The sequence below is a fragment of the Rosa rugosa genome, chromosome 6 (genome assembly GCF_958449725.1).
Source record: "Rosa rugosa chromosome 6, drRosRugo1.1, whole genome shotgun sequence".
NCBI lineage: Eukaryota > Viridiplantae > Streptophyta > Magnoliopsida > Rosales > Rosaceae > Rosa > Rosa rugosa.
The window spans coordinates 14790806-14809249 of record NC_084825.1 but is presented as its reverse complement, the minus strand read 5'-3'; the positions used below and the strand labels follow the sequence as shown (position 1 = coordinate 14809249).

The 18444-nt window shown below is 37.3% G+C and overlaps 1 protein-coding gene, 1 long non-coding RNA gene and 1 pseudogene across 18 annotated transcripts; 1 reads left to right on the top strand and 2 right to left on the bottom strand.

Moving 5' to 3' along the window:
* Positions 1–1245: 1245 nt before the first annotated feature.
* LOC133714921 (ubiquitin C-terminal hydrolase 12-like) lies at positions 1246–12465 on the bottom strand (annotated as a pseudogene).
* Positions 2082–9654, bottom strand: LOC133714922 (uncharacterized). Of its 16 annotated transcripts, none has more exons than XR_009848883.1 (12): positions 9229–9645; positions 9021–9070; positions 7524–7992; positions 7274–7437; positions 6535–6592; positions 5857–5897; positions 4767–5732; positions 4582–4687; positions 4423–4504; positions 3547–4086; positions 3417–3467; positions 2082–2706 (listed from the first exon to the last, which is right to left on the bottom strand). It is a non-coding gene; the product is annotated as an uncharacterized LOC133714922 (long non-coding RNA). The 16 variants fall into 16 exon arrangements; XR_009848884.1 differs by having other exon boundaries at positions 7302–7437; XR_009848879.1 differs by having other exon boundaries at positions 7215–7437; positions 9229–9644.
* A 3358-nt stretch (positions 12466–15823) lies between the features above and the next one.
* On the top strand, positions 15824–18133 carry LOC133714908 (MATH domain and coiled-coil domain-containing protein At2g42480-like). Of its 2 annotated transcripts, none has more exons than XM_062141188.1 (4): positions 15824–15974; positions 16081–16213; positions 16303–16463; positions 16885–18133. In XM_062141188.1, exons 2-4 carry the CDS (start codon positions 16089–16091, stop codon positions 17853–17855), a joined length of 1257 nt encoding a protein of 418 aa, XP_061997172.1. In that variant the 5' UTR covers positions 15824–15974; positions 16081–16088; the 3' UTR covers positions 17856–18133. The 2 variants fall into 2 exon arrangements, with proteins under 2 accessions (XP_061997172.1, XP_061997171.1); XM_062141187.1 differs by having other exon boundaries at positions 15835–15974; positions 16078–16213; positions 16885–18046.
* Positions 18134–18444: the final 311 nt, after the last annotated feature.

The window sequence follows — 18444 nt, the reverse complement described above, 5'->3', positions numbered from 1 at the left end:
ACTAAGTCTCAAAAAACAGGTCAAGATTGAGACCTAATTTATTCATAATCCCGCAAGATCACCGTATGTAGAAGGGGGTATCCTTGGAGTTAAAACTTAGAAGGGGCATCCAGCGACTATTCAATGAGTTCAGTAAAGAGACCTCTATTTGCATATTAAGTGTGAAATTGCAATTATGTGATTAGTATATGTATCAATCTAGGAATGTGCTAACACAGAATCTCACGAAACTCACTGCCAAGATACAGAACTAACCTAACCAGATGCTAGAGTCGTGATGCCATAAGCAATGCCGAAGAGACATCACAAAGAAGAGCCGAAGAGGACGTATGTCAAAAACCTACTCGTGTCAAAGAGCGCCGGCTGTCAATTCCGACACGACCCGATAACACGACTCGAAACCCGCACGAAATCAAGCGCGATGAACCCGCACGATTAAAAAGCGGGTCGGCCGTGGGTCAACCCGCCATGATCCATTTAATAAATGGGTCGGCTACGGGTCAACCCGCCAACACAAAGTGAACCCGTATAACCCAATTATGTTGTACTTCTTCTTGAAATTTTGGACGTTGGGAGTATTTGATCATAGGATTAAACAATTTGAAATATTTTGCTTCATAATTATTGGATTTAATTATTTATGAATTATATATAATTATTTATATTCTTCGTCTTATAGAGTTTTTAGAGAATTTAATCAATTTATGCATTTTTTTAGTTAAATGGGTCGTATTGTTAACCTTTAAATGAGTCATTTTGTCTAACACTACACGACCTATTTATTAAATGGGTTAAGCGGGTTGGAAATAGGTAATCCGTTTAATAAATAGGTTGGGTTTGGATTTAAATTTTTGACACGATTATTAAATGGGTTGGGTTTGGATTTATCTTTTGCGACACGATAAATACTTTGACCTGACACGAACCCAACCCGACACGACCCATTGACAGCCCTAAGCGCCGACTTGAAATTTTGCCACCTCCCTCATTATTAAAACCCGAGCAGAAAGTGAATCTTTAAAAGAAGAGGGAGAGGTCTGTCTAGTCTTTTATTTTGGTATTAAAACTTGGTCTACATATTTAAAACATGTAGTATTTGTCCATCCACTAGGAAGCTTTGATAATATCTTTACCTGTGCACTTAGACTGTGGCTCTACTCAGAAAAAGACACGGACAAATTACTTAGCACTGCTAGTAAGCAAGAAATTCAGACCCCTTGAATCACAATTTTTAGCACAAGTGAATGAATCGTGGAGTAGAGAAAATATATACGGAAATGAAAGCTCCAACTAGAAATAATGTGCAACTAAGAATATCACAAAGCAAGTTTCTTGGATGCAAACATTTTAGAACTCACTAGTCCTGCTGGAAGCAATACAGTGCAAACATAGCATTAACAAACTAGTTCGGAACAAAGACAATTTGAATTCTACATTCAAGCCAACGGATAGTCTATTACACAATCCACATCACCTATCTTTCGCTCTCTCAAGGTGTTCTGCAGCTGCTAGCATAGCCCTCCGCCTCCTGATTTCATTCTCCAAAACATTGACATCTTCTCTCATTCTATCAACTCTTCCGGTCATGTTCTTCATACCAAAAACAGATTGACCATGAGGCTGCAGCCAAGTCAAGTCAAACTTGAATCTTTCGAGCTCATCCCATAAAATTTGAAGCCTCTCATAGCCATCTTGGTTCAAATCCTTCACCTTTATAGTCTACAGGAAATGTAAGAGTCGGCCCAATGTTGTGAATGCACATTCGACAAATGTACGACTCCTCTGTTGGCACTCAATCAAAGAAGGGTGCAACAAACATACTTCCTCTAGCAGTGGATGAAAAGCTAACTCTATTCGTCCTAAACCCTTCAAATCCATAAGCTCGCCAGTTTCATTGTCTAAGATTTTAATATCACCCTTACGAACTGAAACATTGGCTTCAACAATACAAATATCATTCACAAGATAGCTTTCAGAGAGGTCATGGATCTCACTTAAAGGCATGAATCTCGTGAATCCCCAGTCATTCTCATTCGCATTGAACTCATGCTCAGTGTCTATCAAAACAAAAAGATCAAATATCACAAACTTATATAATATTTGAAGGATGAAACCACATCATTGTACAGGAATAAAAAAATGAACACATAAGCATATGTAGCCAAAACTATATTAGTATATTACTAGTCACGAATCCCGCGCGATGCTGCGGGTTTGTTTTCCACCTCAATTTTTTGCATAATAGAGTAGCAATTGCAATTCAAGAAACGTTGGCTTACTTTCATGCCAAATATGTATTATAATTGAAAAAGTTATTTATTTACAGACTACAAAAGCTGGTATTCTAATCAGACTGGTGTATTTACATATTTCAAAATATGACAAATATTACAAATTTGGTACTAAACTTGGCCAGCTAAATGTGAAACTCGAGCACAATAATTTATAACAACATACAGATTGAATGGGTAGCTCGATGTCCATAGCTCATGTGGAAGTAGGCCAACAACATCCAAGGTATAGACTTTCATGCAAATGCAAATCATGATCATTGGATGGGTGTGATTTTGAAGGTAGAGTATGGTTGTTCAGAGTGGCATCAAAATAAAAACAAAGACAGTAAGAGACTAAATTACAGCTAGGTAATGTGGCAAGTGACATTATCAGAACAGTCACATTTGATGAAGGGTTTTAATTGCCATTGTCCTGCAAAAGAGAAAAATACTGAGACTTCACTACCAACTGATAGAAAGAAAGCAATGGATATCATAACCAGAGTTCTTTGGACAACTGAAAATCTAATTAGCCTGAAGTTAAAGAGTATCACAGGTGCTCTATGCTTGGTTCATTTCCAAATATGTATTGAAATGTGCATATTATCTAAAGATCACTAATAAAAGGAGAAAAGTGGCAAAAAATGGTGTGGATTCCTAAGGCAGGCTAGGGGTTTCATTATAGAATTAAGAAGGGTGTACAACGAAGCCAATAATGAGAAAACAATAGGCTGATAGACAAACCATATCATCTATTACAAATCCAAATCAGTAGAGACCAAGTTGCTTGGTGAGAGTTAGATCTTGCATTAGTTCACCCAAAAAAGAAAATAAAAGAGAGCATCAACAGGGCAGTACTGAGATTACGTAGGAATATAGAGAGCTTGCATTGTTGAACTTGAGCTAGGGAATAAAACATACAAACCCAACAAAGCATTAGTTAGTTTCACTTAACTTTACCTCATTGAAAATTAATAGATATCTACATATCAGTTGACTGGAATCCAGAAAAAACAAAAATGAGAGACAAAATTGTCTACAAAGATGTGTCCTTTTGCATCCACTCATTTATACAGTACAGTTTAATTGGAGCTAGGGAATAGTACATACAGACCCAACAAAAGCATTGATTATGAAGCTTACCTTGTAACTCCTTTGTCCTTGGATACACCACTTGAAAAGCCACTGCTTCTTCTGTAAATAGACAAAAATAAAAGCATTTTACAACAGTTAAGGTAACTGCTCAATTTTTATTAATAAGATGAATAAATACCTTCTTAGAGAGGCCAAGTATTCTTCTAATGTTAAAGAGTCTTCATTAGATCAATTTCATTCTCATAATCAGAGATCGGAAAATTTTTGAAAGTTGGTGTTCCCCGGTACTTGAGTGCTGCCAAATCATATGCTCTTACTGCGGATTCTTCTTCACCATAAGCCCCTGCATATACATTCTGTGTTTGATGATTCAAGATATGTTTATCTGACAATTAAGTGGTTTTGAGCAGTCTAGTTAGTAATTAAGTACTTTCCCAGATAAACTTGCTTTCCCTTCTTCCTTTATGTTGGATGCCAAGACCCTTGGTCCCATAAATGAACTTCATATCTCCTTGTCCATCTATGCTTGCATAAAATCTCTTACCATTAGGCTTCTTCAACATTTAAACTTACTTGAGAAAGGCATACCCCAAAGTGCGATAGTTCCAAGTTGGTTCAGTTTCCACCATCTTATTATTACAAACCCCTCCATTTAACCCTTGACACCTACTCTCCCCCAATCTATAGTGAACCACAAAATTACCACCATCATCGGATTCTGCATGTCCATTCAGAAAGAAAGATAAAGTACATACTTACTTCTGTAATATGCCAATGCCATAAGGGCATAGACTTATTGGAGCAGATGATAGTTTATTTATGTTATTTGAATTGTTATACCGCTTGCACTTAAAATTATAAATTTATCGTCAGTTTATGTATAACTTCGTGAATATGATTGCTTGAAGCCTTGAACCACTAAAGTGCTCGATCAACCACCCCAACCCCATTTGTATTGCCATGACTTCAAATCACAATAATTTAATAACCTAGAATGACTAAACATTTCAAGTTTATATAAATATCCAAAATGCTGAACGGAAAATAAGCTCACCAAGAACTTGAAGCACAGAGTACTTGTTATTGGTATGGCCAACATTCGTCTGGTTCAACATGGCATCATATACATCATCACCCTGCACCAAAAACATCACTTATCATTCATCAAGCACGAAATGCAATCGATTCATTAAGTCCAATAGCAATAACTTACCAGTTGCAAAACATGATAATGTGTCTTTATATTATCCGGTAGCCATTGATCCAATACGGCCGCAGTGCAGTAACCATCTTCTCTTTGCAGTCATTCCCTTCTTTCACTGCAACCAGAGAGAATTAGTGATTCAATTTGGCATGCGTCTAGTTTTTAATCTGCAGAATAACTGCAAATATATATACCTTGCTGATATCAATGTAGGGCTTTCCACCATATTTTGAATTTGTTATATCAAAGGTACCATCTTGGACTCTAGTTTCCTAGAAGCTATCAATTACTTCTTCCTAGAAAATCTGGTACAGTCCAGACCGTAAATCATTGACATGTGAATAAATTTTGAAGAAATCAAACAGGGGTGTTAAAGAAGCAGAACCAAAACTGATCAGCAAACCACGACCTATATCCGTGAGACAAAGGTCGTCAAATCTTCAGGCTGCTGAACTCCAGGCTCGATCATGCAAAATCGTCAAATCTTCAGGCTGCAGATCAACGCCTCTCTCTTTCTGCGTATGGGTCAGCTACCAAAACACACAGGTCAAAGCGGTGGCAGGGTTTGTGGCAATTGGCAAACAAACGAAATAACAGGTGTCTGTCGGGCAAGAGTGTAAAACGCCCAGAAAAGTAGGGGTCAAAACTGAAAGTACACTGTTCATTTTGTTTGTCCTCATCTGGTTTGCGTTTTAGTATAGTTAGAACTAGGAAGTAGTCCCGCGCGATGCTGCGGGGTAGAAAATTGCTAGTAAATTGAATGAAGGTTTATATATATGCAAATGGTCAGGACAATCGGTGCATGCCTTGAAACTTAAAAGTGGATGATTGTAGCTTAAATTTCCCTCAATTCAAAACATAAAGGAGTTGCCTCACAAAAGTAAAACCAAAACCAAAAACAAAATCAACGTCTGCAGTAATCATGTTTAATGTATGTATTTGATTGTGTAAATTTGTAATCAACACCAAAATGATAAGAGCAAATGCAAAAGCAAAAGTCATCAATTTCAATTTCATCTTCTTCTTCTTTTCCAAGTCTACATGTTGGATGAGCACAGAGACTGCATTCTCAGTGTGATCTAATGCTTTGATTCCTCCCACCACATAAATGGCCACTGCTGCTACAACCTCTTAGGGTTTAAATTCCAAGAAGTCAATTCCTGCATTGAATTCCCACCCAGCAAAAATCCAGCTCAAACAAAAAATGCAAAACAAAACAATCATAATGTATATTGAACACAACCAAGCATGAATAAGAAGATGAAATTGAAATTGAAAACCTACATCAGGAACAGTTTGAGTTGATTCAGAGAAGCTTTCGCAATCTGAAAGCATATGACAGGGTTAATATCTTCAAAAAGCATCTAGATAGATTTTTCACAATAGAAGTACACACAGTGAAATCAGCAGTGTATGCTATGGCTTAGTTGCAATTCAACGAAGTCTTTCTCATAGTGAGATTCATAAAACTCATAACTTCAACTCATTTTAGTAAATTGATATGCTTATCTACACTATTTATCTGCTACAATTTCCCAATAATACGAAAAACCAAAGGACCAAATGTTTAGAATGAATTCTGAATACAACATTCATCCTGAACAGTTACAGATTCTATGAGCCCTGATCTCCAATCCTAAAGCACTGCCAAAGAAGCACAAATTCCAATATTGATGACCAAATAATGATACCAAATTCATTAAGATAATTCAATCATTTGGACTATACATATCACAGCAGTGACCTCCTTCTTTAGAATCCATACTTTTCATAGCTATGAGACCGAATCAAACTTAACCTCAGTTTAACAATCCCAAAGCAGCCAACTTCAAACATATAAAAGAAAACTGAAGAGCCAAAACAGAGAGAACAGTGAGATTTATTTTGAATACTTGCTGAATCTATAAATAAAACCACAAAAACCCAATGGCAGATATCAACACAGCTATATTGACCAGGAACCTGAACATCACACAGAAGGCACTCTACTCGTAAATTGATCCAATTGAAGACAAAGTTGCTGCAGGCAAAACCAAAAGCAACAAAATATCAGAGCTTTGTAAGTCAGATTAAGAAAACATGAAAATTAAATAAAGGTGGAAAAACTGTTGGAAACACAATCGCCTAAAAATTTTGTCAAACAAATATTCTTTATTTTTGTGGGATAGGAACCGAAAGAACTAAAGAAAATAATGATAAAATTTACATATAAAACGCAAAAGGTAGATACTATCTAATTGTAAATTTCAAATCGAAAAGAGGCACATAACAGAGAACTGGTTTGTTTAAAACCCAAAACCACTGATACGAGCAGTCCAAACCGATAAATAAATCTGGTTTAGTATCAATCAGATTTTGTTCAAAGAAGAAAGGATATTTTACATGTTAATACGCAAATTGATACTATCATGACAATCTAATAGTAATCTATGTAAACGTACATGCATGATTGAACCACTGCTAGTTATGTGATTTCATATTTTTTTTATGACAGTTATATGATTTCATTGACAATATGATCATACTACAAAAAAGAAAAAGAAAAAAGGAGAGAGATTTCACCCAATTTAAGCTTCAATTGCAAATGTGTGGCAAGTTAAGTTTAACTCAAACAATTCAAACATAGAACACCAAAAGCTAACCTGCACCTTTGTCAAACTAACAGAACATCTGAAACCAAACACCATCAAGCAAATAATACCCGAGAACAATCTGAAATTCATCAATACCCATCAAAAGTCCTCCTTGAAAATTCAGGAGCTTCAATAGCTTGAATCTCTAAGAAAATAATGACATCCTCAGAATCGATTTTGCCCCAACAATTGCTTCTATTTATAGGAACAAATAAGAAAACCCAGCAAGAATCTGCGTCAAAACAATTGAGGAGGACCCAAATCAATACCCAATTAGAGAACAAAAAAAAAAAAAAAACAAAACAAAACAAAACATACATGAGCAATCGTCTTATTCTCCAAGTCGAAATAGAACCTTGCTTCAATTGGATTTGATTCTGCATAGGAACAAACCGCAGGAAGTTTTTCCCTCTTTTCATAGTTTAATTGCTTACTGCTGAATCTCAATTCCCTTCGCTCTCTATCTCTTTGTGTGGAGGAAAGGAGCAAACCCTCGATCTCACCATCGCTGTCTCCCTCTATCTCTATATTTCTGCAGGGAAAGGACGCGCGGCCACGTCAACACTACTCGGTGGCAGGAGAAGCAAACAGCTCCTGGGACTCGATGCCATAGAAGACATGAGGCAGGACAATTCCGTAATCGAAGACATGAGGCAGGGGTAGAACAGGCAGGACACTATTCATTTTGTTTGTCTTCTTGTGGATTGGGTTTGAGTATAGTTAGAACTGGCAAAAACACTCACCCGTACTTATCTTAAAGCCCCGGTTCCACTATCAAAAGTAGTCACTGCAAAACAAAATCCAATGTTTCTTTTAGTGACTCATTCATAGACTTTATTCTGACTCTATTTAGGTTGCCCAAGTCTACATCGGATATGCAACTAAATGTGCTTGGTGGTCAGCCATTCACTATGAACATAGTAAGAAACTATTCTGAAACTCCTACATTCCTAATCTTACTACAATTTTATTATCATCTAGATTTTGATCTTGTTTTCTCTAACAGAATGCAGCTCATTATTTTTATTTTTCTATTTGGCAATAACATTTCCCGTTAATAACCATCTACTGTGCAGGAGCTTCTGGCTGCAAAATCAGCCAAATTTGCTGCTACACTCGAAGAGAATCTGCAGGAAGATCTTGCTAACTTCCTCCAGAGTGTCCCTGCTACTGCAGACACTCTTGAGCTTGTTGCGAGATTCTATCATGGCTTTGATATTCAAATTTGCAGTCAGAATGTTATACAGCTCATTTGTGTTGCTGACTACTTGGACATGACTGAAAGCCACAGCAAAGATTATTTATTAAACAAAGCTATTTCATATTTTCAACAAAGAATCCTCCCTAGCTGGTCTGAAACTATTAAGGCTTTCCGATCCACAGAAAAGGTATTTCAACAATCCTGGAAGCTTGGATTAGTACACGAATGTTTGGACTATCATTAGACAGGCAAAAGCTACCCTTAGAGCAAGAAATATTATATAGCTTTTCAATGACCTTCCTATGTATGATGCTATCATCCACAGCCAGAATATGAAACTAAAAAAGCATGGGAACTAAAACATCAATTAACAAATGATTCAACCATTCTACAATTTCAAATAGGCATTCTGCAGTTTGAGGTTTGTGCACCATATGCATCTACTGTCTAATTTATTCTCAGCTCAAACATGCACCATATGCATATAAGACAAAACCCTTCTGCAAATAACCAAACTCAAAAGGATCTAAACAAAAAAAATATGAAGAACTAAAAAAGCTAAAAACAAATTCAAGAGTAAAGAAAAATAAAAAAAATAATAAAAAGCAACTCACCCAAATAGGCAAAGAAGAGCCGATCGATGCATGCAGAGCGAACAACAAAACTGGAGAGCAGCAACAGCAATGGGAAGAGAATGAACAGAAAAAGCAGAAACAAAATATACAAAAATAAAAAATCGATTAGACATGAACCTATCAAAAAAAAAAAAAAAATAAAAAAAAAAATACCATTCCAATACAAAATAGAACACAAACAACTCACCGAAATCAGCAAATAGGAAGCCCCCAGAAGCAAAAAAGAAGAGATTCTAGACAAAAGACAAATCAAACTCATTATCATCAAACATTCTAATACCAAAAACCAGGAACACAGACAAAACCAACGCTTCGCACACCTTGAGCCCAGACATTAAGCCTCATACAATCAAATTCATCATTCAGATGATCCCAAAAACCATGCAAACACAGCAAACCCAAAAATTACAGGGGAAAAAAAATACCAATACCTACAAACAGATAGGGTTTTGATTCCGAAAAAAGAAAAAAAAAATAATACCAAAACTCTTGCGCAATCAAAACAAAACCCTGAGAGCCTCTCGTCCCCCTCTTCTGCTTCTCTGCGTTCTCTCCCTCATTCCCCAGTTCTATTCGCTCTCTCTATGTCGAGCGAACAACCCATACCAAAAGAATGAAGATGTGTCCTTCTCCAAAGCAAACACGCCATACCAACACGGCCTCACTTGCAGCCAACACCTGTAGAGGGGCAATCAAGCAAAAGACCAGAAAAATGCAGGGCATACCCGTCAAATCACTGTTCATTAATTTTGTCTTTTCTAAAACTAAACAGTAAAAGTGTAGTTTGCCTTTAGTATATTTAGTAATATGCTTCTAATTAAGTTATCAATGATTTTGTCGGTGAGCTGTGACCTGTTGGTAAATTATAATTTTAACATTATAAAAGGCATGGGTTCGATTCTTACTGACATATATAATCAGTGTGGGCTAAGGATTTTTTTTTTTTTAAAAATTATCAATGATCAAAACCAAATATATAAAAAATGAAAGAAACTTATCTCAGAAAATTGCCTTAAATGAATTAATGGAAAGTAAACAACATGAACAGCAACAAAAATATGCACTTTCTGATTTATTTGTTGCTGTCAAGATGATTAACATACAGGAAGCAGTTGTTCAAAAAAATAAAAATAAAAAAAATATTAAGATACTAAAGAAAATATTAAAAAAGATAATGTATACCTTTGGTGATTGACAGGGTTCTATCAAGTTGATTAACCAAGGTGAAACTGCATTTGGCATATCTAGTCCACCAATGTTGAGGAATCTGCAACCTCCAAATACAGGGATATGAATTTTTTTCCTTTGTTCCCCTTTTTTTTCTGATTCACTCCTTTGTTCCCCTTTGGATCTAGAGAGACCCGCCTGGCCATGTAGAGTGACCAAAACTAAGAACACAAATTATAATCACCCCAAGATTTAAGATTGTAACAGATAAATATACCATTTGAAACCGCCAATAACAAAAACTTCAGAATAACACTTGTCAGCATTCAACTTGGAGAATTCATCGATTTTCCATGTGAAAGTTCCTGATACAAGATCATTTTCTTCATTCTTCCCCATTCTGGTAATTCATTAAAAAGAAAAGCCATCAATGTCACACCAGAAATACATACACATCACGTAACAGAAGTAAATTATACGTCAAAATCATTCCAAATGAATAATATGATAGGGCTCTTAGGGAAAACAAAGAGATAATGCGGGAAAATAAACCACAAAATAAGCTAAAAGTTTCATAAGCCTTTTACTGTTTGTGATCACTGGGTACAAAGAACTCAAAAGCAGACAATTGGTCGAGGAAAGTACCTTAACTACCAACGGTTGAGCGTTGAGAGAGAGACAGCAGAGAGAGAGAGAGAGAGTTCTTGGGCACTCAATTGCACTATTTTGGCAGAGAGACGGTTATGCCGTAGCATGGGGCTTCCGTAATTTTCAAATCCCGGCTCCTTGTAGTCAAATGAATGATTATGTTACTACATTACTAGTTGCTATCTCAAGTGTCTATAATTCATGTTGCATTTCAACCAACGACTTATAGCAGGTTCATTTTTTTTTTCCTTGGCAAATTCAATTGTTTCATTAAGGAAAAAAAAGAACAACAACGGCTGGAACGGTGGAACCCAAAAATGGATCAACAGCAAGCTCACAAAGAGCAAGAACCCAGCAACCTATTACAAGAAGGAAGGAAAAAAACACAGCCCTCCAAAGAAGAAACAAAGACCAAGACACAAGAATCCAACAGAGATTCTGAAGGGAGCTCAAACTAGAAACAATCTGCCTTGACATAATAAAGACTAAAAATCAACATCATTTACACCAAACCCTTTTGAGGGATCAGTTAGACAAGGTACCTGACAAAGAACAAAATCAACCTTCCCTCGTAAGAACTATTTTCGCAGGGTAAGAGTGACAGTCATTTCTATTGATTTTTTATTTTCTATTTTGTAATTCAAGTAATTGTTTTACCTCAAGACTCTAATTTTCTAATCTCTACTCACGAATCCCAAAGAGATAATGCTACTGAGTAAGCACAAGGCCATATTTTTAAACAATCAGAAAGACAGAAACCATATCAAAAGCAAAACCGGAAACAAACAAAGCCCAGATTCATAATCACCAAGAACGAGCAAAACCCAGATGGTAACTAACACCTAGAAGATCAGATCTGATGCGGGAAGCGTGAACACGATAGTAAGAGGCTCCGTCAAGCTTCGAAAGCCATATGAGATGAGCTAGAATCCACTAGCAATTACGGGCACAACCGTAAGAAACACAGAGAAACTTCTCTAATATTTGGTTTTTTATTGATAATTTGAATGAATATTACAATCTAAGAGGTGCCTTATATATAGGGCACATAGCATAAACCTAATACAACTAGAAAACAAAAAGAATAATTTATTATAGACTAAAACTAGAAAACTTAATTAAACCTGATTAAATAAAAATCGAAAATAAAATCCTAGATACTAAAGAATATTACGCTTGGAATCCCAATCAAGATTTTGCTCGAGAATCCCGATATATCCAAAAGAGTAATTTATGATTAATTTCATCATTAAGAAGCCTATTTGAATACCAATTTCCAATATTCAAATTATTCTTATTAATGTGAAGACGCTTCTTTCTTTTCGAGATTTTTGGTTGAAATTGGCTAAAATCTCGTCCTACATCAAGATCATCCAAAAAAAGAAAAAGAAAAAAAAAAAAAAAAAAGAGAAGTTCAAGATGAGAAAACTCACAGGTTGAGAACTCGATATTAAAGCAGCAGGAGAGACCGATTCCAGAGGGAGATTTCGGTCAAAACTGTTGGACTAAAACAGTGTTCCAGTTGAGATTAGCAGGACACTGGTTGTGCACCTTACTGATTCTCTCCCTTCCAAGCGCACAATTCTGGTCTGTAGTCAGTCATATGCGCGCTTTTTTTTTTTTTTTTTTTTTTTTTGAGATGAAGCTACTCATCGAACCGTTTGACCTAATGACCAATATATCTGGTATCAAGGAAATATCCATAGTTTGAAAACTGAAAATTTTGGATATTGATACAGTTTTAAAAAAAATGATAGAAATTGAGAGAAAATTATTGAAATTTTAAGTGAATCGCTAAGTGAAACTTTGTGAGTTGCTTATTTGATTAATTATCTACTAATCTTTCTGCATATGCGTGTGTAAAAAGATCCAGCTCGCGCGTGGATAGTGTCTGTGTCTGAATTAGCATTGTCAACTATGTATTAGTTAATGGTCTACGATGCGTCAAAAATTGAATTTCGAGTTTCATCTATTGTTTAGGCGGTTATTTTATTTTATTTTTTTAACTTTTTCTTGTGAATCTTTTTATGAAATCAAACATTTTTATTTTCTTGTGTCTTTGGAGTAAGTAAATGAAGAACCTCTTCTAAAATGGTACAAAATGTCATTTCTATAAATGTGTTGGAATTCAATTAGTATCATGGATCACCTGTGTTGAGTAATAGCATACCGAATTAGGTGAAATTTTGAATGAGTTCGATTTAAAATATATAAAAAAAAATAGTGAAATTCACACCTCCCACTCTCCCCACGTGTGCTACTAGGAGCTAGCACCGCTCATAGTAGGATGCTAGTAAACATTGCAAACTCCAAGACCATGCATCAACGGAGAGAAACTATTATGATGACCATAGCCATTACAAAACACCACTACACCAGAAACATTAACACTGTAACAAAAATTATAGATCCGTCCCTGCCGCTAAAGCCGCTCATACCAATAGATGATTTGAAAATCTATTGCCCAGTATAAGAAAAGATGTCATCTCCTAAGACTACCATAGCCACCTTTATAAGTATTCAAGCCATCAAATTGTTGATGCAAACAAATCACACTAGTCGTCCCAAAAGGTCCCGCTTTAAAATTTGCAAAAGTAGTTGTGGAATATAACTCCAAAGCCCTTAAGAATAAGGAATTGATGGGTTTAGCTTTGGGACACGTTAATTTTTCTTAGCTTGTAAAGTGAGCTTCAATGTTTATAATGAAGGGGAAATGATCATTTACCCAATTTCAACAACAAAATTGCCCACTTATGGTGAGTTGTTAAACCTCATTTACCCAAAACACTCTAAGGGATTATTTCCCCTTTACCCAATTAATTCTTTTTTTATTCTTTTTATTTATTTTTGGGACTTTTTTGCCCTCTCCTTCTTTCTCACTTAGAGGGAGAAATCATCCTCCACCTTGCCGGACTCCGGTGACTAGTGGCCGGCCTCGGACTCCGGTGACTGGAACCCGGCGACCAGGTACAGGTATCAGGCGACCGGTGACCGGAATCCGGCGACCGGTCACTAATAATACCCAGTAACCATATTATTGCCCCCCAGTAATCATATTATTGCCCCCCAAAAATAACATTATTGCCTCCAATAATCATATTATTGCCGTCCAGTGAATTGTATGAACTCCCAAAATCAAAATGAATACACTACAGGCACAATTGATCAATTTATAATCATATTATTGCCCCCCAATAATCATATTATTGCCTCCCAATAATCATAGCTTCGACCAATCACAGAGTGTCATGTCACCTTTGTTGTGTCATCCAACCAATCATAAAGCTCCAAAATAAGTCCATAATTTTCTGAATATATTTTTGCCGAAATATCCATTAATTAATTCTGATTTTCTTCTTTATTTTCGGCCAAAATTCCTTTAGGAATTGTAGGATGAACCTAGACTTGTTTTGGAATTCTTCTTTCCTTAAAATTCTCCCTTGAAAATCTCCATGCATATCATTCCTTGTGTGGCGTCAATCACCTTGATTTTCCACGTTATTTCCTTGTTTCTCTCTTGGCTTTTTACGGCAACACATAATTAACTCCTCCAAGAATATATTTTTGCCCTTAAAAATCTCCCTTGATTTCCTCCAATCGAAATCTCCAATCACTCTCCTTGATTTTCACGTTGGCTCCTTTTTTTCCTCTCCCCCAATAATCATATTATTACCCCCCAATAATTTATTGACACTATGTTATTATTTGTGGGAATTATGTTTTTGATAGCTGATACGTTTATTTGTGTTTATAGTGTGGAAATGTAGTGTACTATGTTGGTCTATTGGGGGGCAATAGAAATATTATTGCCCCCCAGTAATGTGATTTTCAGACGTCTATTGCCCCCAATAGACATTTAACTTCTCTCTATTGGCCTCCAATTGACATTCAAATCATTTTTTTTTCTTTTTTCTTTCCTTCTGCCCCATATTTTACTTAAAAAAAAAATTTTGGGCACCCAGAAAAATGATCTGGGCACCCACATCAAGACCGGACGCTTTTCTCGACTACTAGGTGTTGGACTCCGGCGAGGTAGGCCGACCAAAGCTGCTTGGTCGTCTTCAGGAGTGGATGCTGCTTCTCCAATCGGCGTCGCAGACCGGAAAGCCCAGATCGCCGAAATCGACCAGAAGCCCGGTCGCCGAAATCGACCTTGCTCGTCGTCGTCCGATCTCAACAGAGTCCTCGATCTGCGGCCTCTGAGGCGTCGTCTTCAGCCTATGCGGCGTCGTCCGGTCTCTGTGGCGTCGTCTCTGGCCTATGCGGCGTCGTCCGGCCTCTGTGGAGCGCGGCAACGGGCACGGTGCGGGGAGGGAGAGAGAGAGAGAGAGAGAGAAACTGGAGGTGGAGATCGGGGGGAGAGAGACAGAGAGTCTGAGGGGAGAGGGATGAGTTTCTTTTTAATTAATAGGGGTTAAAATGTCAATAGATATTAGATTGGGTAAATGGGGTTAAAAAACTGTTGGTGGAGCAAGTGGGCAATGTTGATGCTGAAATTGGATAAGTGGTCACGGCCCCAATAATAAATTATACTTGCTAAATAGAGTTCCTCGGTTCCTAGCCTTTGAAAGACTAAACCCACATGCCTGGTTTAGGTGTCTACTATTTATATCCCTTGATGGCACTCTTATTAATGCAATTATGTAGGCCTCTCAAAAATAGTAAATTTAGAATTTTTATTTATAATTGTTATGGTAGAGACAAAATAATTGTGTCAAAGACAATTTGAGATAACAATTTCTAACATAATATAAGATTGGAAATATCAAGAGTCAAGAGGAAATTGTAAAAAATCAAGCTGTTTTCATGAGTGTGACCACGTACCCAATCTCCGCCACAAGTGGAGTCATCTCCTTGAGTGGGGCTCCAGTGACCCCTGAGCGCAAACTCGTTTGTGGCGCTGTGGCTGCGACGTCACCTCATCTCATGTCGGTAAAGCCATACAGTAAGCCCTAGTACGGACAGGAGGCAGCCATCCACATATCCCAACTCAACTACATGCCTATAAGTCCTCCTCCACACACCCTCCTTCACTCTCTCTCCTGCTCTCTCTCTCTCTCTCTCTCTCTCTCTCTCTCTCTCTGTGGCAAGCCGCAAGCGTATTCAACTCAAAAAAAGGTATGCATATTATAGTTTTTCTGAATCTAACCTAGCTTCTGCTGCGTTTGTTATACTAATATGTATGAGGTTGATCACCTGTACGGGCTTGGTTTGGTTAAAGTAGGTACAAGAATGTATAACCAGCAAGAGGGTCAGGAGCTTATATCCATGACCTACACCTGGACAGTCGACAACTTCTCGAAGATCAAAACCCGGAGACATTACTCTGATGGTTTTGTCGTCGGGGATTTCAAATGGTATACATATCTCACATGACATTCTCGTATAATCAATTTTGTTACTTTTGCTTTCTTATAAGTACAATTACTTGGCTGGTTTTGATCAGGCGGATCGTGGTGTATCCAAAAGGGAGCAATGGGAGGCAATACTTGTCCATGTACTTGAACGCTGCAGATGCTTCAAAGTTACCATCTGGGTGGAGTCGATATGCCGAGTTCACCTTGACTGTCGTTAATCAATTTAACAGCGACAAATCGATAACAATAGGTATTTTTCTTCTTTACTTTACTATCTTCTTCACCTTGTTCGTCTATCTCACTTTTATGCTTGAGCCTTTGTCTCTTAATTATTGGATTGCAAGCTGATTTCTTAATGCAGTAGAATGATTCTACTTTGGATTGCAACTCAATGTCTGATTTCCTTTTCTTTACATAAAGTCATAAAGTACTATTTATGTTAATCTCTGCTGTTCATATCAGTGAATTTGATAAGTGAACCAAAGACTGTACATTGGCTCATTAATTCTTTTTGGTTTGTTAAGTTTTGTAACAATCTTCTTTCAAGGACTTTTACTTGCTGATGGCCTGCTCTATGATTATGACCATATATGCGCTGGAATTTTTTCTATGATATGTGCATTGCATTCCTTTTTATGTGTTTTTTTTATCCTTCTTATCTGGATTTACAGACACTCAGCATCAGTTCAGTGAAAAAAAAAGTGACTGGGGCTTCACATCATTCATGCCTCTGAGTGAGCTTTTTGACCCGAATGAAGGGTATCTCGTGGATGACACATGTATTGTTGAAGCTGAGGTTGCAGTCAGTAAAGCTGACATTAAGGTTTTAAAAGACCAAGAAACTGCCTTTCTTGAGCAGGAACTTCAAAGTCAGTCTTCAGATGTGGATTCTGTGAAATATTCAGATGCTTCAACCACACATACATCACTTAGTAATGAACAGACGCTTGCTTTTCAGGATGCAAATGTTGACCCTGTTCGACCAAATGTTGATTCTGTGAAAGTTCGAAACTTGAAAATAGAACCAAGATCTGATCAAGTGCTTCCTTACCAGGAGACTGATAGCCCAGTTAGCCCTCCCATAGTTGAGGACAACGATGAAGCTCCCTCCACCCCACTGACCCCAGTTGGCGAGCTTGTAGATTTCAGGGGATTAGGGAAAGTAGATAAAGCTTTTGTTCCACTGCTGGAAGAAGTCTGTTCATGGCATCCTTCGTTGATTAGCTGCCAGAGGAAAAGAAGTCTCATGTTTAGTGGATGGGCATTCACAGCTTTGGGTCGACTATTGCATTTTCTGAACACTACAAAGGTTAAGGATATGATGGAGGATCCACGTGAGCATGATCCATGTGAGCACCTTCAAGTTTTGTGGGAGGAGGTTGAGACCTTCAGATTCGACTTGAGTTGGCTGGAGCCTTATGTTCAATCAGCTTTGGGAATGAAGAAGTTTAGGGAGAGGGAAGGAGTATTGAAGAAACTCAGAGAGGATGTTGATGCTTTGGAGGCTGAAATGAAGAGGTTAAGGGAGAGGCTATCTGTTGCTGAGGTAGATCACACAGTTGCAAAAAGAAACCTGGCAAAGGCAGAGGAAAGCTTTGGTGAGGCAAATTTGAACAGCAAGCTCGGTTATGGGAGGCATTAGCCTTGCTGTTGATATGCAGAAATTTGCAATGTGTGCAATATATCTATTATCTAAAGATATGTAATCCATTTTTCCAGACTTATATCTATGTATGGGGCTGCCTGTACGTGGCATAAGCTCAATACACGAGAATTAAGGAAACTGGTTTAGCGTGTAATCCATATTTGAACACCATTTCCATTCTGGACCAATACCTTCTGAGCAGTGACAGGTATGAGTAGTTTTTACCCTTTAGTTTGTGATGTATGGGAATTGAATCACTAATTGTTAGTTTGTTACCCCGCACTTGTGTCCAATAACACTGTATAAATGCTATTTTCTTACATATTCAGCTACAGAAGTCTGTTCTGTGTACAAATGCAGGCATAGAGTTGTGGTTCTCATTGAGGATGAAAGCGATCAAACCGCAGCTGTGATGAAAGCGATCAAACCACAGCTGTATTAATGGGGAAAATAGAGGAAGACCTCTTTGAAATCTCATGTGAGGAAATCATTGTCAAAAAAAACCCTATAGAAATCAGCGCATCCTGCCACAAGAGATTCTTCAAGTAGAGGAAGAAATTAAGCTTTTAAAACTAAAACCACGCTC

Bases quoted from the DNA above. Each gene is read 5' to 3' on its own strand.
- LOC133714908 (XM_062141188.1), top strand. From the start codon at position 16,089: ATGTATAACCAGCAAGAGGGTCAGGAGCTTATATCCATGACCTACACC. The intron at 16,214-16,302 runs GTATACATATCT...GGTTTTGATCAG, and splicing joins GTCGTCGGGGATTTCAAATG to GCGGATCGTGGTGTATCCAA. The intron at 16,464-16,884 runs GTATTTTTCTTC...CTGGATTTACAG, and splicing joins CGACAAATCGATAACAATAG to ACACTCAGCATCAGTTCAGT.